Genomic DNA, 23,922 nt, shown 5'->3' on the forward strand with positions numbered 1-23,922 from the left:
GTAGACTGCCGAAGATATCAGATAGGTTATGTTATGGTTCAGGACAGGTATCGAAACAGCTTGAAGACCTCGAAGACCCTTCCTGGGGCTGACATTTTCTCTGATCGTACTGGTCAAAGTGGATATTCAATTGGAAAATGTAGGCAAAAGAAAAGTAGGCAACAAGATGTTAAAAATTGAAAAGCTGAAAAACGAGAAAGCAAGAAATCTTTTCATTGAAAAATTCGAAGAAAATACTTAAACGAGGGAAGGATTGGTGCAGGTACTAATAGACGGTGGGAGCATATTAAACTGTGCATACAGCAGGCTGCAGAAGAAGTTGTAGGTTACTTCGAACAAAAAAGAAGGCTTAGAAACCATGAGTTACAGAAAAAATGTTGCAGAAAATGAGGGGAAGAAAGAAATGGAAACAAGTTGATATAGAAGAGGAGAAAAGATGTACAGGAAGTTAAACAACGAGTTACGAAAGGAAACAGAGCAGGAGAAGAGTTTTACAAAAAAAATGCGAGGACTAAAGCGACTATCTTAGAATTACAAAGAAGAATTAGAAGTTCGGAAATATGACGAAATATACAAGGAGATGAAATCCGTGGAAAATCGAGGAAATAAGGAGATATTATGATGGCACTAGAAAATAAAAATGAGAAGATAGTCAGCGAGAGAAGTGACGCCTTAGGAACATGGAAAGAAAACATTGAGATCTTATATGAGAGTAGGGATAGACCGTGTAGTCTAGATGCTGAAGTAAAAACTAAAATAAGCAAGGGTGACAAACGCTTTAGTATTGTTCGGGATAAGTTTGAAAAACATATATCCAAGATTAGGAATGGAAAGTTAACCAAGATAGATAATATACCAATCGAATTCATTAAGAACATGGGAGACAAGGGGAAGAAAGGTTTGTTCCGATTCTACAATAAAATATATGAAACAGTAGAATTTCTAAAAGATTTCTTGAAGACGAAAATGGTATCAATGGCTAAGAAATTGACCCCAGTGAAATGTGAGGATTATAGAACTATTAGTCTCATATCTCATACAACAAAAGTTTGCTTCGGATTCTGAATAGAAGATTGTTCGGAAGAACAAATGGAAAAGTTGAGGAAGAGCAGTTCGTATTCAGGAAAGGTAAAGACAAAAGATACAATTGGATTATTAAGGGTAATCAGTGAACGGTTTGTAGAAAAAGAGAGAGAGGAGTATGTGGTATTTATTGACCTAGAATATTCTTTATACCGCGTGAATTGGACATTTTTATTGAAAATTCTAAAGAAGATTGGGTTGGAATGAAAAGATCGAAGACTCATAAGAAACTTATGCATGAACCAGCAAGTAAGTATTAATATAGGGGAGGAAATGGAACAGGAGAATGTAGTTGGAAGAGGAGTTCGACAGGGATGCTGCCTCTCGCCCACATTAATTAATATATATCTAGAAGAGATAGTGAAAAAGAGCCTACATAATGAAGACAACATTTCGGTAGGAGATAGAATTATTAGGTGTATACGGTATGCAGATAATATGGCGGTTATTGCGGAATCTGAAAAGGAAATTAGTAAGATGTTACAAGACTTGAGGAAGGGTGTGAAGAATACGGGATGAAAATAAATATTAGAAAAAAAACATGCATATTGGAACGAAGCAGTCGGTGTCAAATATAAAAGTAGCAGGTGAAAAAATAGAACAGGTGTCTAGTTTTCAATATATAATCTCTAACAATACCACTGAGATAAAGTGCGAAAGTGAAATAGAAGGAAAGATATGAATGGCGAAAGAAGCCTTTAAGAAGAAGAAAATACTATTCTGTGGGACCTTGAATAAAGAGTTGAGAAAAAGATTCATAAAATATTTCGTGTGAAGTATTGTACTGTACAAGACGGAAACGGACATTACGCAAAAATGATGAAAAACGGATGGAAGACTTCGAAATGTGGGTGTGGGAAACAACGGATAGAATTACTTGGGTCGAGTGGAAAACGAATGAAAGTACGTTATAAATGGTGGGTGCAGAAAAGAACAAAATAAGAAGACGAAGAAAAACTGCTTAGGGTATTGACTAAGAAGGAACTGTATCGTAAGGGACGTGCTAGAGGTATGGTGACAGGAAAAAGAGGGAGCAAGTGATGGGAGTTACATTTAATGGACGATATCAAAACAGAAAAATCGTACTTAAAGACGAAGAGATTGGTAGAAACCATGGAGCATAGAAGCTTCTCAGTTGTTGCAAGTGACTTGCCAATAATGGCAAAATACCTATGATGACGATGATGATGGTGATATAAATAATCCATTTCTTATCACTAGTTATCAGTCGTTTCAGAGAGAGGGTAGTTTTCTTCGCGTTTAATGAATAGCAGATGTTAATACGTACCGTCAAACTAACTGCTTTTGAGTCCTAAGGAACCCAAATACCGAGCTTGCTTATGTATGGGAGACCGGGGCTGGTTGAAACACCGTCTTGGTTGAAACAGTACCGAAAAATTATGAAGGAAGGGATTTAGCAACTCCGTCTTCCGAATGCAACAGCAATAGTTAACTATCTTCATTTTGTACGAGTTTCATGGAGGTTGGAGTCACCAATCACAAAACATCTTGAAAAACCTGTTTTTGAAGGTGATGAGTAACTTTAAAAAAAATATATTTTTCTTTTATTATTTCAGAATAACAAAGTTATGGAAATATTGAATTTGGAACCCACCAAAAATCATGGAGCCCCTGAGGAATTACTGTGTGCGTGCCTGTTGGAGATCAAAATAACCAGCACAGAATTTTGTAAACCATTTTTGGTATTGACGATCTTGTAGACTTCACGCAACGTTTCACAAGCTTGTCGAGCGTTCATCATTTTACGAAAGTAAGAACAGTAAAAAAATAGTGAAAATGGATATTTTAGTATTCCATCTTCAACTTGTAAATTCTGCAAAACTCAACTAAATCATTCACTTAAAAAAACAAGAATGAAGCTACAACTGTCAGCTGTCAAATTACATAGCAATAACAGATGCGAATGACTGTAGTACTTCAAAACAGTAACAAATGTCATTTGCTCCAAAACAAAAATGCATCATAACTTCTTAGAGAAGCCAATGTTTGGGAAAATTTGATTGGGAACACGGTACTTTCAAGGCACGAGTAACTGTCTGGAACAAACTAATCTCGTTAAGTCGTTGTACCACTGTATGAAAAGAACAAATATCATTTCGTTATATTATTTGTTTTGTTGTTAAGAGTCTTTATTCCGGTGAAATTAAAATACCTCTAATTTTACAGTAATTATGTGATATCTTCAAATAAATAAAAGATAATTGAAATATGGAACAAAAGCGCCCTAGACAATATTATTTTGCATGAGGAACCGTTACCACAAGTCACCTAGTAGCTTTCCGTTTTCAGCCGTTTAGAAACGCGAAAATAAATGCCGATTATCAAAATGGCTCGAAATCGAAAGCAGATAAGGGAGTCGTGATAATGGTTTCTCATTTAAGATAATATTGTCTAAGGCGTTCTTGCTCCACATTTTTATTATCTTTTATCTATTTGAAGATATCACATACTTACTGTAAAATTAGTGGTATTTTAATTTCGCCGGGATGAAGACTCTTAACAGTAATAGTAGTTCAAGCCCCATAACCTTGTAATTCTGTTGGAAGTTTGCCATCCTCTTGTGTTTGAATAGTGCATTTGTTTCTCGTTTTACTGATTTTTCTTCTATATTGGAACGATAAAAGCTACTCTTAAACTCGTGATTTCTCCTGATAAGAAAAAGAAGGGGAGGATTTCGAGTAAGTTATCGATCACTCTGTCGGTGTGTAATATACTCAGTGGTATGACATTTGAGAGAGATTGTGTATGTAATGAAAGAAGCATTAGTCGTGACGTAAACCTTTATTACTTGCTGTTATCAACTGCCTAAGGGAAGGTTAAGAGATGCAATCCTCTTCTGCATCCAAAATTTTGAAGTATATTTCTGATATATCTGTAATTTTAGCATCTCATAGTATGATATTCTCTCCAATTAGATGCTTCCTGAGAAAATCAATGTTAGCAATGAGTTAAAGCGAATCAAAATGAATCAAGATTAAACCAACCGAATCGATGTCAAATTTATGTTATCATCATCATGTTACATTGGACAAAGTACGAGTGTGTCTGAGCACACAGTTCACCATGCACTGTTAGATACGGATCTTCATGGCCGACGTCCAACACATGTACCAATTTTAACCGTACGGAATTATCGATAATGACTCGAATAGGCATGTACTCAACATCATTGGACCGTCGCGCAATCACAATCACATACTGCCTTCATCACATCGAGGGCTTAGTCAGAATCCGTCGTCTTCCAAGGGCACAACTGTTCGAAACGTTTTCAGTAGAACTACGACAGGTCAGTGTTGTCTCCATCATGATTTGGGGAACCATGATTGCAATAGTGCGGGACGATACGACTGCTCCTTAGTATCTGCTTATTATGCGTACCCATTCATATCGGGCATGTTTTCTCTGATAATGGATTTTTCAGCAGGATGACGCTCCTCGACACAAATTCCACAACGTTGTGGTATAGTGGTTTAAGGATCACAGCGGTTAATTTCAGTTACTGTAATGGCTCCCAAACTCATCCGATCTTAACTCAATTGAACACTCTTGGGATGTCACTTGAACGTCATCCGAGCTCATCGGGGAGTGTACAGAAAGTAAGTGACTTATGTGTGCAGACGTAGGGCTCCATGTACTAAAGCCTCATTGCTTCCATGCCAAACTACATTGCTCCTATCCTGCGAGCCAACGGTGGATATATCACACTGAGAACAAAAAATTGTATGTGGTGTAGGTAAAATCTTATGTTACATTTGTAAATCCTGTAGTTTCTGGACTTAATGTACAGCAAACGTATAACTGAAAACGCATGTTTTATAATACTTTCTGTATAAGTGTTCCATCTGTACGTACGACCCGTATAAAACAATATAGGTAGTCAGGATCTTACATACAAATTGATGTATATAATATATAGCTGACGGAAGTAATATACATATATGTATGAAATACAAGGAAGATTGGTAGATATCAGACATCCTGCAACGGCATGTTGTAACATCTAAAAGCAGTGCCTATGTACCATACGGATAATGTATGCTCCGTACTGATTTCTGTAGTAAGCAAGAGAATTCCGTATATTTGTACAATATACCGCCGTCCGGAGAAGGGATTTTTCTCAGTTCAGATACTAAGTAGGTGGACATAATGTTTCGGCTGGTCAGTGTACATACAGGTGAGCTAATAATACATCGTTTATCATCCACCACATTGAATTAAACGTGACGTTATGTACCCACCATCATTTTCAAGTTTAAGACTAATATATCGATACCTTATTCACAAAATTACATAGGTATACCCATAGGCGCACATGAACGTGAATAACTATTATCGATTATAGTTTTTACTGTTAACGTAAGGACAAAAATGTAATCATAATTTACTATGTTCTAAGGCATTTATCTTGATTTGCTTTAACTAACATTTCTATCTCCCTCTCTCTTATTGTTTTACAGGTATTCAAGAGGCACACAAAGGCGGCCGAATAGCCAGTTTAATCGGTGTTGAAGGTGGTCATTCCATAGGGAACAGTATGGCTGTTCTACGAATGTATTATAATTTAGGAGCGAGATATATGACACTCACCCACGCCTGTGATACTGCCTGGTGAGTTTATCCTTTTTCCTTTATATGTTAAACTATACTATTTATGTAGGGGTCTATTAGATTATATGGTTATAGTAGCTTAAAATATTTATTTGTGATAAAAATCAAGGCAATGTTTTGTGTTACTCGGCGTACATTCAATAAATACAAATTCATACATAGTGACAAGGAAAGGACATGAATCAAAGGACATCCGAATCAAACCTAGCCCATTCGATTAACATAACAAAGATATGTTCATGCATAAAAGAATTAGGTGCCATGGACAACGAAGTAAGTCTCTGGGGCCCATTAATCCTGTTAGTATAAAGAAAATCGTAGACTCGCAGTAAAATACCTATTGTATCAACACTGTTCATTCGAAAGTCATGACTTATAGTTTATTCTCTTTGGCATGAAACAAGCTTTCCGGAGGTGCTATGTATTGAGGCTAATAATGTACTTGAACAGGAAAAATTGGGAGAATGTCGGGAAAATTCCCTCCAGAAAGCCTTACCATCAACTTTGAACCCCTCTGGAATGGCCCTGAGTAAAAGAACACAATCCAAATATATCTCTGAAAATACTAAGGAGATTCGGAAATGAGTGTACCAAGTTTTGTATTGATAGACGGAATAGATATGAGGGAAAAGCTTGTATAACAATACACATTTTCCCTCTGATATCTATTCCTCGTTCGTTTTTATATGTTAACAGCGTACTGTATTTTGTTATGTGTTGTTGTGTTCAGAACTGCACAAGTGAAATTATCTAGTGTAAGTTAATATGGAGCAGTCTGTATGTGTTCGGTCTATCGACACCAGTTCTACCTAGCAAGGTAAAATACCTAAATCTTTTCACGTCTCAGTAGAAAGAAGCTACGTATAATATCTATAGGTTTCATAATCATTTTAGTCTAACAGTGACATTTTTCAACGATATTTTGATAATTTTCAGCAAATTTGCGTCGTAATACACCTCGTGTAATCTCAGGGAGTTGCATTCCAGTTTGACCTGAATTACTCTAGAAACTTGACCTGAAAAAACACACGATTGATTGAAATTGAAGTTGAGCTACTGGGTAAGTTACTAAGCCTGAGTGATATTCAGACTGTATTTATCTACATTGGATCTCTGGAAACGTTTCAAACTTTACCAAAAACCCTGAATAGAAATAACTTGAAATTGGAAATGTTGCGACCTCCACGTATAGAAGCATGAGTGGAGCTTTGAACATAGTTGGCGCAGAAGGAAGCAGAGATCTGCAAGGGGTTTAATTGAGACGAAATTAAACTACAGCTTATTTTACAGTTTTTCTGCAATATCTTCAAAATAGACAAAAGTAATTTTAAAAACTGGAAACGCAGTGCCCTAGATAGTATTATTTTGCATGAGATACTGTTACTATGACTCACCAATTTGCTTTCGCTTTACAACTATTTATAGATTCGGCATTTATTTGCAGCTTTATAAAAGTCTGCTGTCTCAATGAGCAGTATGGACTACTAGGATGATATTGATATTACATAAATACATTCTATTAACTACAATTATATTGTGTGTGGGTTATAATATAATATCATATTAATGTTATATAAAGAGAAAGTCAAATTGATGGATCCGATTTCAGAAATTTATTGTGTGAAATCCAACAAACCTATGATATTATGAAACAAGTGCTAAGAAAAGAAAACAGTCAAAGTTTTCTTGGAACGCATTCACAAAATCTCTGTGGGAGCACCACGTGTAACACGGTACACATTAAGCCGATATTCTATCTCCTACCAAACCTTTTCCAGCATGTCAACATCAGCAATGGCTGCTATGATGCGGGCACGCAGGTCATTCAATGTTGTTGGAAGTGGTGGTACGTAAACATGATCCTTTACAAAAGCCCACATGAAGAACTCACATGGAATTAAGTCATGTGTACACCAGACGTGGAGTGGGTCAAGACTTTTGAATGGAACATTGGATCGTGGGTCAACAGGACATGACACACCATAACCTACTCTGATACACCATGACCCACTCTGTTCAGTGCATTGTAAACAGCATTTCCTGAGGACTGGTGAATTTGTGGACGTTTTGCTTCCAAGGCCTCCATTTTTCTTCTTTTTTATTTGTTTCTGTTCACTTACCTCAGATGAGTAAGTGAAAAAAGAATTTCAGGCACTTTTAGATATTTATATTTGTAATTGTAATAATAGCAATAGGACTTACTATTTGCCTTTCGGGATACAGCCTATGATTTTTTAGAGGAGCAACTACTGGAAAAATAATTTTTTGAATCACCTGTAATATATGAATTATTACATAACAAAATGAATGTAACTATTATGCGTGGTGATCACGGTCAAATGGCAAAGCCAAATGAAATCACTTTTGGTATATAGTTAAGCTCCAACCCCAACTGGGTTATTTTCATAACACTTTCACTAAATAGATACACTAAGGGGGGGTCCGAAAATTGAGCATGTCACAAGTCGTTGAACTCAGGGAGCTGAAATTCGATATATTAACTCTTTATTAAAAATAAACAGAACGTGTACTAAGAATATTTTTAAATTCTCTTTTATTGGGGGGAGGGACTTTCTATAGGCCTATATGGGAAATTGGTAGTGGATTCATTTGTAAAAGTAATCGAAAACAATCGATATCAATTGAGAAAAATTTCAGAAACAAAATATACAATGCTTCGCATTATATTTCCACTGCTTTCTATTATAATAATTGATGAAGCTTTTTATAGATCCTTTATGGAGCGTTCAGAGCACAAGGCAATCAAGCTATAAAATTGTGAGAAAAATGGACATAAAATTTATACTGTAAGCTTAATTACATGGACATTTCAGGTTTGTACGGTACGCTTAATTAAATAGAAGCTTTTGCACCTTTCTTTTCCTTTACGTTAGTTCGCTATACCTTCATTTGAGACTTTCAAATTTCATCCTATTTTCCACTGAAAAGAATCTGTAATTCAACAAGGAAATAATTATATGTAATAATTAAATTAAAATTCATCGTAATTTGACCTATGACAAACATTTTACCATTTTATATCGTAAAGATCAGATCCACTGGTATTATAACAGAGCGGAGCGGTGACCATAGAAATTCAAACGCCAAATTTCACAACCTTGTTACATTACAAGTGTAAACTTTTTAGTCAGTGGAGAAGAGGGCGTGGATCATGGGTGAGAGTTGATGACGATGGGTTTTGATGGGTCGGAGTAGTCACAATGGATCCGAGTAGTTCACGGTGGGTCGTGGGTCACGATGGGTGGTGGCTCATAGGGCAAGTTTGTATTGACCCACGCCATCTCTGGCGTACACTAACCACAGATTTGTTTACATGATAATAAATCACACAGAAAGATCTCTGCCTTCCATTCAACGCCATTTTCCATAACTGTTCGCTCTTGATTCCTAGCGGTAAAAAGTGGAGACATGGTGGAAACTAAACTTTGCAACTTAGCCTTTCGAAGCGTATGTCTCACAATAACATACCGGTGTGTCTATTAGATTTCACAGAATAACTTTCTGAAGTCGGGTGCATCAGTTTGACTTGCCCTGTATAATAATTATTGCGCAGTTTGCGCAATATATTGACACCTATTATTATTTCATGTTGTTGCAAGTTTTCAGAAACTAGGCTATGAGTCTCTATTTTGTTTCTAAAGAATTTTTAATGTGTAGTAAGTGTTGTAAGTTGATCAATAAGTAAGTTAAGAAAACACATATTTGATGTGTAAACATATTTAAATATCTATTAGGTCAATAAATTACCATATAGCCAGGTAGAGACGCATGACGTCAAGCCGTCCCCCGTGGCTATCTTTGTCCATTGTAATTTTCTTAGGAACTGAGAGGACGTTATAGATATTTTTGGAAGTAGGGTAACGGTGTCCCCTCGCGTTCCACCTCACTTTTACCCCTCCATATATTCAAACCCCAAAAATGGCGACATTTTGTCGCTGAAAAAGAAAGTATATATAGGGCCGGATCCAGGATTTTCTGAGGAACTGCACCAGTAACTACCGGTACATTTGAAATTTTTAGAATGTCTTTAGGCATCTGTGGTGTGAATGTGGAATTACCCCTAGAAATGCTAAATGTCTGCTCTCGATAAATGCTTTTCCTTCAACCTTCAGAAAATTGACTTAAACTATTGGTTTTACAAAACTTCGCTTTCTTTTAAGCCCAAACGGAAATATGACAGCAGAAATTTTCTGAAAATGTTATTTTCACTGCTAGCTTCTCGTTTTAGGTAGTGTAGATTTACAACGAAGGGAGGTGCACGTGCACTTTTGCACCTCCTAAATCCGGCCCTGTATATATATATATATATATATATATATATATATATATATATATATATATATATATATATATATATATATAGAGAGAGAGAGAGAGAGAGAGAGAGAGAGAGATAGGGTGGCCCCAAAAGTAGGTATACACCCCTGCATTGATCAAATACAACATTCTAGCTTATGGATTTATTTGCTCTGCCTGTTACGGACTTAAGGTATAAGTAAAAAGATTTCAGGAACACATAATAAATAAAGTCCAACTAATGGATAACAATGAGAATTGACATAAAATACAGTGAGCTGATCAGTACTGGACTACTGGACTGTATACCGGTACCTACTTTTGGGCCACCATATATATATATATATATATATATATATATATATATATATATATATATATATATAAAAGGCCTCATTACTTTCAATAGCTTAGAGCCCCATCAAACCTAAATGAGGCATGTCACATATCGATCAGTTGAAAACGACTGCTATTGTGTCGTGAATATCTTCTTTCGCATATTATTTAACTTTATTTGGAGATGTTTAATTTTCAACAATACTAATTGTTGCGCCCAAGCCTTCTCTCTGCTGTACACTGCAGTTCCTCAATTACAGCTTTTAATAGTGCTTCATGAAAGTATCTAATTGTTTGCATATAACAAATTTATTTGTTTATATTGTTTTTGGTTGCCAACCAACCAGTCTAAAACTCCATACCATACTTTTTATCCAACTATTCAAGAATTTAATTATACATAATAGTCCCGCAAGTAGTGACATACATCAGTGTCAGATAGGCAAGTGACAACTCACAAAGCAGCATCTATTAGCGCGACTGTTTAATTTTAGGAATTAGCATTATGCACTAAGAAGTTTGCCGTTGATTATAAGGAACTCTCATTGTCTCTTCCTCTTTCTGCAACCAGCATTACAAACAGGGAAACAGGGTTATATAACATTCAAGGATATTAGCGTTACAGACGACATGTTTTGTATTATAAATAGGACTAATTAAGATTGGATAAACAACATACAAGTATGGGCAACGCTTAACTCGTTATTTGAAACGAGAGAAGCAAACAGGAGAAAATGAAGAAGTTCTTTCTGTGAAGTTGTGTTAACAAACTTGGAAAGCTGATTCTATTGTAAATTATTAAAGCTGACCTTAAAACGACTTAGAACAAACTTCTGAACATAAAAGCTCTTTGTTAAGACTAAAGAAGGAAAAGCACTACATTTATCAGAATGTAACTCTGTATTTATAGTAAAAGTCTACATCTCGTGTGAATAAACATATTTACAATTAGTAATAATTTCAGACAATATAACCCGGGAAAGAGGAAAGTTCAATACACAGGGAGTTTAAGATAGTACTGCAAAAAATACTGGTAACATTTCTTGACCAGGATAAGAGATTTGCCCCAGGGGGAAAATTTCGCAACTCCTAGAGAAGGGAGAATTTTCTCCGAGCATCATCTTAAAACTATCACTGCCTACAACGTTTCAGGTAAAACATAGGGGAAGATGGGATGATAATAATAGACAAAATTGATGGTAGTTTATCATCAGAAAGTCCCCCCCCCCAAAAAAAAATATCCACAGCTTACTGTATCATTCTGTCTACAAGCCTAAAAAGTTCATTGCTTTTAGGCAACTTCTTTATCTTCTTTTCTGCCTTTCAAAAAGTGTCCACCAAAAACTTTAGGTACCTAAAGTTAGTCTTTATCGTGTTTGTTTTTTCAACTTACTATAGTTATAAATGTTTCTGTCAAGAAAATGCATAAATTTGTACAGCATTAGTGATACTTCAAAGTGGAATGTTTCCAGTTTTTCTCTGATAAATGAGCTTGCCATAAAATGCGTGTCTCTTATTACCTTTTTCTTGTTTTGTTTTGTTTTGTTTTGTTGGGATAATAAGAGACACTCTTTTGGTCTTTCAGGTTCACTAACAGAAAATTAAAATTTCACTGGTATCCTTATGATGATATTCAGGAAGTGATTAAAGTGTTTATCTTTTATGGTCCTGTAATTTTATTAGGAGATAATTCGTTCATTGTTAAAAGAGCACAACTGGTAAATATTCAGTTAAAAAGAGAGAATGTTTGGTTTAAAAAGTTATGGTCTAGGCCTATTTTCTGTTTTAGGGCTTAAAGTTTCATTCCATCATTGTGGAAAGTATTCATGCAGACTATTTTTCATTTTTGAATAGCCTATTTAATTTTGAGTTGAGTTGATTTTAGTGTAGCGTCCCTTTCAGCAGCGAGGCTATATGAGACGTGGACCTACTGATTAACGTGGAATCCGAACCACATGAGCTCCCGCCGGGAATCGAACCCGGGTCTCCCACGCCAAAGGCGCGTACGCTAACCCTATTTAATTTTGTATAGCCTACTGTGTAAGAAGTCGCTCTAGCATAGAGTTGTTTTACGATGTAGGCCCCACCTTTTTAATAAAATAGGTTTATATCACTACAATGTATTAATTCTGCCCTTCCAAAATGTTCAGAAGTTAAAAGCTTAACAAGTTATGAAAGGCTGTAATTTGTGTAGTTTGTAATTAAAAGCATTCAACTTTCAAATACGATTTTTACTAACCTTAATTTTCACATGGCAATTGACAGAAAAGTGCCCCGAATTAAAACATGTAAAAAGATAAGGTAATAGAATACAATACATCTTAGGCATATCCCTTGTAACCCCAATTTAATAACAAAGTACAGCATGAAAGAAATCTGGGCAGCGTCTCTTGTTAGCCGATACGGGTAATTAGGGACAAGAACAGAACTTTAAATATATATATATATATATATATATATATATATATATATATATGTTTTCGCAGTCTTCCTGAAGATTAGGACGAAATAAAATAATTTTCTATTGTGTTGCCCAGTAACAAAGTATATATACACAAAGAATCAGAAATGTGACTTGAAAACTATTAACATTTTAAATTACTTTTGTCTCTTATTACCCCGAATGTCTCTTTTACCCTATTTTCTCCTATATATTAAACTCTCGATTATCTACGGTCTTCCATTCCTTTTTTCTTTCTTTTTTTTTCGATGACAAATTCCGGTATTAAAATGTTGTTCCAAAAACTTTGTGACATAATATTGTTAAAAGAAATTTCAATCACAAACGAAGAAGTATTTTAACACGAAAAACCAAAAACAGTTGACCATTTCCTTTTTTGTTAAAAAAAATAAACAAAAAATTGTAAGTATAGAAAACTACTCTATATTAAGCAATTATTGTATGCATAGTCCCCTTCTGTGAATACAAATTGTTCAAAAGCGTTCCTCTGCCATTTTTTTGATTATCCCCGGTTGCCGTGCCATCCATTTCTACGAATAATTGTTAGGCCTATTTTACTGTACTTAGATTTTACTACTTTAATGTTCCAAATAAACAGACAATGTACACTATTTACAAAAACTGAACCACTTACAATAACTTTTCATTATTGTTTACTACGAATATACGGTATTTAACATTTCTCTGACAAGGCTATTTTTATTATCCGTACATTGGGTTGAACTTGTTAGCTTTCACTGTACTTGCATCATCCAGTGTGTTTCCATGTAGCCCTCCCAGCTGGTCTAGTTTCTAGCACATGTCTTTGGTGCACGGGGTCCCGGGTCAATTTTTGTTAGGAGAACTGTAAATTTTGAACGTGTTAACGGTAGTTTTTGGATTTCACATCATTTTCAAACCCTAAACCTGAGGACGAATCGAGGTACTTTTTAATGCAGACAGACAAAACCCGAGTCTAGCTCGAGTGTGACGTATCAAACTTTCAGATAACTTTCGTTAGTGGTTGGTTCTTGGTTGCGTGTAAAACTTATTCAGTCTTGCACCTAAAAGACAACATAGTTCGAGTGACATCTAGTTATGAAATTGTGAAGATCTCTTGTGTTGAAAGCTGTCAGTTCTTTTGTTTTACAGTACTTCGCTGATGAACATACATTAATGTTTCATGCTATGGCAATTTTACTTTCAATTTTCTGTCAGACTACATGAAGGAATATAAATGGATGAGAAGCAAATAGAGAACATTGGAGCAATTTAACTCAACAATATGTTTCTGTTGTACGTAATGTGTTTTCCTGTAAGTGAAAGAATACGTTTGAAATAGTATTATTGTAGCACTTTGCATAATAAAACCAACAATATTGTATTCATCTTAAAATAGAATAATTAAAGATTTATTTGCCCAGCAGATCGATTTCTTATTTTCCTCTTTCTCAAAAATGCAATTAACTGATACGAAACTGGAATTTGCATTGTAATATAGAACTAAAGGAGAGAGAGTGTTCAACTGTAGATCCACGTGTCACATACTCTCGGTGTTGAGAAAGAACGCCAGAATCTAACCAAACAATGTTTCCATCAGTAGCGTCATTTCAAGTTCTACTGAAGCGGAGGAAGGGGGCAAGACTACGATGGTATTAAAATTTCATCTTTTCATTAGTATATCATTATCTATAGATAAAAGATAATTGAATTATGGAACAAGAGCGCCCTAGACAATATTATTTTGCGTGAGGTACCGTTATCACAAGTCACCTAGCGCCTTTTCCGTTTTCAGCTGTTTAGAAACGCGAAAATAAATGCCAATTTTCAAAATGGCTCGAAATCAAAAGCAGATAAGTGAGTCGTGATAACGGTATCTCATGTAAAATTATATTGTCTAGGGCGCTCTTGTTCCACATTTCGATTATCTTTTATCCATTTGAAGATATCACATAATTACTGTAAAATTAGCGGTATGTTAATTTCGCCGGTTCGAGATATGGTAATCTTATTATAACAATTGCAACATCTACCCTTTATCTTCACACACTTTCCTTCCCGTCCAAAGGGACCTTCAAAAAAACGCTGAAACACGTCTTTCATTAACATGTGTCTACTCGAAAGGGATTTTGGGGGTCGCAGTGGCTCAGTGATAGAGTGTTTACCTATTGTGCATGGGGTCCCTGGTTCGATCCCAGCTCGCGCCAAGTGAGCTTCGTGGTGGACAAACACCGTGTTCATGAGTTTTCTCGGGGTTCTCCCGTTTCCTCCCACTTTCTTCATTCATTTCTCATTATCACCGTGGCCTAGCCATCATAATCGTGGGACGTAAAACTGAAAGATTTCACATCTCATTTTTCTGTAGGGATTTTAAGATATGATCATCTTACTTTAACAATTAGAAGCCTTTTTTTACTTCACGCCTTTTTTCATCTTTCCTAAGCGAAACATTACAAAGACGCTAAATACGTCTTTAATTATTTTAAATTAAAAGCCTAAACACCAACTTTCTGCCTCTACTCTTCGAGGATTTCCAGATATGGCAATGTTATTTTAACAGCCTCGTCTCTTTTTTTCCTTCTCACTCTATATCTTCCCATATGAAGAAACTATCAAATGGTGTTCAAATATCTCTAATTATTTTAAATGAAAAGTCTAAATGTCAAATTATATATCTCTAACGTAACAGATTTTGAGATATAGTGATCTTATGTTAACAATTGTAACCCTCCTTTTTCTCTTTCGTTTTTTTTTTTCTTGCCTTCTATGAGAAATTAAAGAAAAACTCCTTAATTATTTTAAATGAAAAATTTAAATAATAATTTTCATATCTCTCGTTTTAAAGAATTTCGTGTATGACAATCCAATTAAACAATTGCAGACCCACCCTTTCCGCTTTCCTTTTAGATCAAATATCAAAAACCGCTGGAAGACGTGTCTAATTATTCTAAATGAAAAGTCCATATACCAAATTTTATGCATTTAACGTTGAGAGATCATGAGAGATATATGGACATTTTAAGACAATAATTGTCACCTCTCTTTCGCCCCTTCCCCCTCGAATTTCCAAAAAGGCTACCTTAATGGGATCTTACATAACAAATTCTATACCCTATCCAAATTTCAAGACTTTTAGCTTAAGCGGTTGGCCTGAGCATTCAGCCAGTTAGAAATTCTTCTTTTAAATATAGAGATTCATTAAGTAAAATGTATACATATCCCAAACTCAGTGGAGCAATAAATTACCTCCCATTCTGAAACCTTAAATGATGCCAATCAGTGTTCGAAGTAGAAGAAAAGCAGAGGTGGTATGATTTTTTTACCATTTTGACTCGACATACCGACTATCTAAATGTTGAAATACAGTGAGAGTATGTTGCCCAAAAGATTACATTTCTATTTATACAATGACTGAAAACCATGGGAGAACTTTATTGTAGACACAAAATAAGTCCCGGCAAACTTACAGCAATACTTTCCGATTTCAGTTTAAACAAGTCACCTCAATTACACTGGATTTTGTTTGGATTGGGCCAATGACTCATTCCTTTGTCATGTGACTCTTATCTACAACCAACACGCGTTCTTGCATAGGAGGAAGGTGTGAACTTCTTTACAGATACCTTATTTTGAAAATAAAAGATACAAAAAATATGAACATTTTTTGATCTTGTCAACTTAGAAATTATTTCTATATAAGAAATAAAATCTTTGACATGCAAAACTCTTCGTCAACTATTGTGTGTAAAAATTGATTTATTAAAGGCACATTAGCATCCACTTTCCAGTGATGGTATGTCTTGATCATCCGCAAAGCAGAGGAGGTATGTATACATTATATAAAAACCAGAGGCGGTATGACATACCACCGCATACCGTCTCACTTCGACCACTGATGCCAATGCTTTCTATATGTTTCAAGTTATTTGATAACATTCTTTCTTCCGTCCTAGCATTACTCAATGTATTATGATTCCTATATAATGATTTATAGGATTTCCACATTGTCTCCCAGACTTTTGGCCATCATATAGCTAGATTAAGCAGAATATTTCTAGATACTCCCAATAGTCTAAATGTACTTTAATTATTTGGCTCAATATTTTTAAAGTTTTTTTTTTCTGCCTGACTGATAAATATCTGTGCCATCTATGTTTGTAGACTATTTATTTGGGGGGGGCAGTTATTTTTTTTCCTTTTTTTTTTAAATGAACTGAAATTGAATGGAATTTTATTTTTACTGGTTTCTTCTTCAAATCTATTTAAATGTCCCTTATTTTGTGAAAATTAAATTTTGTTAAATATGAAGAACGTTTTCTCAACCTCCTCCTAAGCCACCAGAGAAGAACTTATGAAATGACGACACAGGAATAACATTGAAAGTTTTTCATTGAACGTCGACCTCCTCCCTCTCCTTCTCACACACAGAGAAGAAGTTACAACTTTAATCTTGGCGATAAATTGCAAGGAAGAAAAGGGAAACAAGATACAGAACAATGTGGATTCATCCTATAAATCGATCAAGACTGGAAGAATATTCATTTTGCAGCCTGTTTCCTAAACTAAGAATAAATGAAAGAAAATTTTTCAATTACTTCAGGATGTCTATATCTTCGTTTGACGAACTATGCAATAGTATAAAGAGTAACACCAAACTGAGAAAATTTTCAACATCAAATAGTTGTACCCTTTTCTCCACTCCAACTTAGTTCACGCTCACGTGTGACGGGCTCTCATAAGACTGCATTCTTCCCCGGTAGCAGCCCGCTCGAGCCAGCTACTGGCGGGTGATCTTCATAGCAGCTTAGAGCTACGGCTCACTTGCTCTGAAGCGCATGTGTAAAGACGTACATTTAAGAAAATGTAACGCTAGCAGCTGAAGCTTACGCTAGCGGCTCATAAGATCCTAGTATGAAGACTACTTAGACAGTTCAAAATTTGTAATCTATACCTTTCGTGAAATATGATTCAAGTGATCAGCAAACGTCTTCTTCCGTTAAAGATTTCCACATCCTTTGCCGCCTTCGTCGTCGTTTAATTCATCGGTAAGTCCTTTAAACTCTCTGGAGAGCGCCTCGTGTACCCAACCAATGACTTTCAGAAAGTTCTCGTTACTCATTCGACGATAATTTGCTGGCTGTATTGTGTATATATCTCCCTTAGAAATCGAATTACATTACGTAGTTCACACTTGGCGGGCACATTGCAGTCGATATGTTTTCACATTTGATACCGTACAGCAGTTGAACTGCAGTGCTTGTCTTTCGATATTGGGGGTTGGACAGTGTCCAATAAATTAGCTCTGTTGTATCACTGTTCTGTTATCTCACGTGGTTGTCCTCTGGTGGCTTTAACTCAGGTTGAGAAAAGTAGCCCCGAGAAAGTTTTATAGTTAATCTAAGTAATGTTAAATTTATAAAAATCATTGGACAGTTAAATAGACTTGAAAAGGTACTCAATAAAATCACACTATTTAAAATTCCAGTTGTTTTAAAAGGAACCAGAAAATTAATTCCTCGTATAAATCAGTTGGTGAAAGGACAAAAATGGGGTCTATACTTTAACCGTTAATATAATTAGGTTACGGTACATTTGCGAAATGTGTAATTTTCCAACCCAACTTGATTTGTTCATATAGGAGGCGCAATTGAACTATTAGTATCTGTTGAAAAGTAAAGATAAAGAATATGGTTAATTTGGCGGTACCAGCCAATAATAATATTGAAAATTATTATAGAGTTTTAATCTGTGATAGTTACAAGATGAATAATTACTTTTGGGTATTATCATTATAGAGTTATACTCTTAAATAAAAGGTATTTGGGATTATACCTGTGATTAATTAAGGTTATAGAGTCGAATTTAAACCTTAACGGTATCCTCTTCCTCATTTGAAAGTCTGAGCTTCGAATTTCTACTTCGCTTATATTGAATAAGATCCATATTGGGTTTTCTGTAGCACCACCAGTCGAATGGTATGGTTATTTTGAGATATGATCTTTATTAACTTTCTTCCAACATACTTTTTTTTTAAATCTTCCATTGATATTTGATTTCAATATAAAGTTCCTTCAGACACTATACGAGCAATTATGCAAATAAACCCAGGTATACAGTGAAAAAACATCATGTGCTAGAAGTTTCAATTTTGTCCGATGTAACGGAATAGATGTACACCCAGGCCAGGGGCGTCATTTAGGGAGAGCAGGAGGGGGCAATTGCCCCCCCCCAAGAGTTTGAGCAATGCATATACTCTAATCGATTGTCTACTAATATACTAGTACAGAAGGTGAAAATCTTATGTCAGTGGTGCTCTTGCCCCCCTCAACAGAAGTCTGAAATGACGCTCCTGCCCCAGGCAAGCACATCTCCGCTAAGACAGTCCTAGAACAGTTATATTACCGGTAAAACAGTCCTGGAACAAACATATCCCCGGTGAAAGAGTCATAGGACAGTTATATTCCCAGTAAATGCCCTAGGACAGACATACCCCGGTAAAAAAAAAAAATCCTAGGACAAACATAACCTCCCGGTAAATGAATTCAAGGACAGACAACAATCATTTTTTCCGTTTTACCAGGGGGTCACGTTTGTCATTGAATTGTTTTACTGGGGGTATATCTGCCGTAAGATAGTTTTACCGTGGATCATATATGTCCTAGCACAGTTTTACTGGGAAGTATATCGATCTGTGGGACTATTTTACCGGGGAGATATATTTGTCCTATTATTTTTTTCAACAGGAGTATGTCTGCCCCGGGACTGATTTACCGGAGGATATAACTGTCCGAGGACTGTTTTACCGGAAGTATGTTTCCCTGGGATGTTTCACGGGGATACGTCTGTCCCATTACACCGGTACATGCTAGCCTCTGAAGAATGCCGCTATATAACGACGTGATGTATTAACTTCTACTACCTTTGTTGCAATAATGGAAAATGGGTTGTGGATATGCAACTGTAAAGTCACAGTTATCCTTGAAGTTGTTAATGTATTGACCTCACTAACGATCTCGGTCGAGATGATCGTTCTAGCTGCCTATTCTAGAAAAAAAAAAATAGAACGCAAAAATGCACTTCTGTTCAAAAATTATCGTGGGTAACGAACGTATGGAGGGAGCTATTAACATTGCTATCTTAGAAGGTTCACTTGCGTTCATTCCTGGATGTCCGAACTTGTAATAGTACGATTATATATAATATGTGCTCGTTCTTGTGCGAGCGTATTCAACAGGGCATTAAAACTTAAAGGAAGATTGAAATACCATGACACTTGTTAATATTCAAGTTATGGTATACGAGAAAGATAGCCAGTTGGAGATATCTACATATAAGCTTATGCGGAATTTAAATTAATACTTCTCTGTAAAAAGCCCGGAGATGAAAAAAAGGGATATATTTTTCCTCATCCAAGATCGTAATAATAGAGAACGTATAATTAAAGCAAGGTATTATACGAACGCAGAAGGTAATCCTTATGGAGTGGCAGGGGATTTTTTTTTAAAAAAGAGGGATATTTTCATTTGTCATTTCAGTAATGTGAAATACCGTAAATAGATAGGATTACTGATCTAAGTTTAAACTTTATATATATATATATATATATATATATATATATATATATATATATATATATATATATATATATATATATAAACTCCTTAACATATATGTATGTGTGTGTGTATATGAATAAAAGGAAATGAGGAAAACGTGAAACAATACGCAAACTGTGTAACTTCGAAATGAAACATAATATTGTATGCAGTAGTAATTTTGTGTAATCTAATAATTCGTTAAAATTGATATAAGTATTAATTTCTGAATTTAATTTATCACATATTCAAACTTACAAATTTCAGGCTAAATACTTTGACTACCGTTGTGTTACCTTGGGGACAAATTTATGTGCTGAGGCAGTATGCGAATGTCATATTTTTACCCAGAGGGAATGAATGCACTAATATACGAATCCAGCGATCACCTATCATATATAGTATAGCCTATGTGTATATCGAAGAAGTAATTGCATGCTTGTCACTCAAACTCAATAGAACCATACGTTATAAAATAAGAAGCCGTGACAAGTGTATACCACGTTAAGGAATTTTACATGTATGGTGATATTTTCTCAGTTAGCATTAAAACTAGAAGTGGTTGTAGATTTTTATCACTTCGGGTTTTCGTAGAGAAATTAAACTGCAGACGGATATATTTTAGGGCTGCTGACTTGATTGCAGAAAACGCTATTTTTTGGCATATGTATTCCACAGCAATCAACGTTAAAACCGGAAGTAATTGATTTCTGCCATTTTCCGTTTTCGTAGAGACATTTGTGTGGGAGCGAAATATATTCTTGGGACACTTAATTGGTTACAGCAAACGCTTCATGTTATCTACTATGTTATTATTATTATTATTGTTATTATTATTATTATTATTATTATTATTATTATTATTATTATTATTATTATTATTATTATTATTATTATATGAAGATCATCAGTAAAACTGAACGTATTTGATTTCTGTCATTCCTGATTTGAATAGAGGTTTAGAGAGAAGATGGTACACTTCTGTTTACAAAAACCTAGGAACCCTTTCAGAAACTAAGTCCAAAAAAGTGATCCTAGATCCATCACAATTCCCGCACATCTGTACAAGGGGAATTGCATTTTCCCTCCGTTTCTTTTATATAGACACTAACTGCAAGACATATTGCCTTATACGTTTTCCTATTTCAGTTCATAATATCATACAGCCTGCAACCTGTGTACACATTAAACGAATCTTAAACTAAAATATCTCTGGTCACAGAGAAGGTATTGCCTTTACGGTCCGCCAACCCTTGGATGGGAACGAAATTCTTGTTAAAAAAAAAAAAAAAGACTTACATGTGCCGCCCGTAGGCGAGCATGGTAAGCTGGTGCATTGTCTTCATGTGACTATAATTTCTTTTTCGCCAAATGTGGCTGTTGTTTATTGATTTCATCACCCAAACACTGCAATAATTTTCATAATACGCACCGTTGATTTTTTACCCTTTTCGAAGATAATCAATGAAAATTATCCTGCGCGTATCCCAAAATAACTGACGTAATAACATTTTGTCAGCAGATGAAAAAGTCTTCGCCTTCTTTGGACCCGATTCTCCTCTTTCAGTTCATATTTCGACTGTTTCTTCGTTTTAGGTGTGAAGTGATGGATCTGTGTTTCATATATGCTTATGAATCGATGCATAAACTCAGTATCCTTAGTGTGAAACGTCGCCAAACAATCGATTGAAACATCCTCACGGCGTTGTTTTTATTCCATTGTAAGCAAACGCGGCACCCATCTCACGCACAGCTTTCTCCTTGTACACGTTTTCAGTCAACACGCCTACTATGTCTGGTAGTTCTTCGTACTTTCAATCGATGGTCATCCAACACCATTTTGTGGATTTTCTTCACCATATTTAGCGTGGTCACGTCATTTTGTTGACCACAGCGATGTTTGTCTTTGAAGCTTCTACAGCCTCTTTGAAAACTCTGCGACCCAATGTTTTGCTATTGTAAACGAAGGAGCAGATTCCCCCAGGGTAGAATCTAGCTCAGCTTTGCTATTAGTTGGGCTTAGACATTTAAAATAAAAGTATTGTGTCAAATACCCATATTTACAAATTCACTGAGAGCGTTCATTATTAATGGCTGCCAAACAAATGTTAAGGAACGTAGCTTCTTCAAAGTTTTATAATATTAGGGTTTTCCCTGAGTAATCTAGCTTCTTCCCATGTTCCCATTCCACCATATATTTTGTAATCATTCCATTTTCATTAAAATAAACACACTGCTGAACAAGACTGCACTTATTTAATATAAAAACACTTTTACACGTGACGTTTCGATCTTCTAGTCAACATCCTCATCAGGCAGTGTACGTCTGATGAGGATCTTGGCTAGAAGATCGAAACGTCACGTGTAAATGTGTTTTTATATTAAATAAGTGCAGTCTTGTGCAGCAGTGTGTTTGTTTTTCTGATTTTATTCGCAAGACGTATGACTATGATCATGGTCGGATCCAGGATATGATCAAGGGAGGGGCTAAACCATAGTTTGCCGTTTTATCCAGAGTAAAGCAGGATTAAAGTCCATTTTATCCTGTGTATAAATGAGCGTCAAGGAGGGGGCTATAGCCCCTACAGCCCTCCCTTGGATCCGCCACTGACTATGATTGTGTGTCACTTTCATTAATTGGACATTTCCTTTTATGCTAATGAATATAATCGTGCGACGCTAAATAATTTATATAATTTTCCTTTAACGTATTCAAGTAAGTTTCTACCAAGCCTAAAATAATTAAACAGTCTCTTCTAATCAGGAGCTTAAAAGTTTAACTACGCTATAAACACATAAAAGTTTAACTACACATAATGCGAATAGACATTAGTCCATCCATTAGAAAAAAACAGACATGAGTTTTAAACAAGAATATACCTATCACAATGTGTTCATAATTTTCGTTGGACATTATATGTAGTAAAAGTTACATAAAGTCAAGTTAAAATGGGATTAAAGAATGTAATAAAGAAAATCTTAAGTGTCTTTTTTTTTAAATGGTAAGAAATTACTCTTAAACAACTATAGAAATCGAGAAAGAATGTGAAACACACATAAAAGACGAATTTAAAACAGGGAAGTCCAAAAAGCTAAGCACAGAAAGGAAAGGAAAATGTAAGGAACAAGAATTTTTTTTTTTTTGATACGGTTTTATCTAAGAAACTCGATCATGTTTTTTTTTCTTTATTCGATAAACTTAATTTCCCTCTTTCCAAAAAAAAAAAAAAATAGAAATCTTTCAAAAGCAAACGATAGCATAAAAATATTTGAATTGGATAAGACAGAGAGGGTGAACTAAAGGAAAGAGTGGAACAAATATAAAAAAAAAAAGAATGAGAGTACAGAAATCAGAACGAATTTCAAAAATAATAATAATAATAAAAGGGTCAGAGGAAAGGAATAAAAGTACTATCATTATGGAATGTTATCTTCAGGGAAAAAAATAAAATTAGATTTTTGAAGTGGAATAATGCAGAATAACAAATAGAAGATGCTATATTTTTGCATATATATATATAT

General features: G+C 35.2%; 1 protein-coding gene across 1 annotated transcript in view; it reads left to right on the top strand.

Moving 5' to 3' along the window:
* Positions 1-23,922, top strand: part of LOC145675799 (dipeptidase 1-like) — a 993,427-nt gene that overhangs the window by 812,328 nt on the left and 157,177 nt on the right. The window contains exon 6 of the mRNA XM_081746502.1: positions 5,562-5,712. Coding sequence (XP_081602628.1) covers positions 5,562-5,712 — 151 coding nt within the window. The remainder of the gene's footprint in view (positions 1-5,561; positions 5,713-23,922) is intronic.

Source organism: Thermobia domestica, chromosome 18 (assembly GCF_964235325.1).
Source record: "Thermobia domestica chromosome 18, izTheDome1.hap1.1, whole genome shotgun sequence".
Classification (NCBI taxonomy): domain Eukaryota; kingdom Metazoa; phylum Arthropoda; class Insecta; order Zygentoma; family Lepismatidae; genus Thermobia; species Thermobia domestica.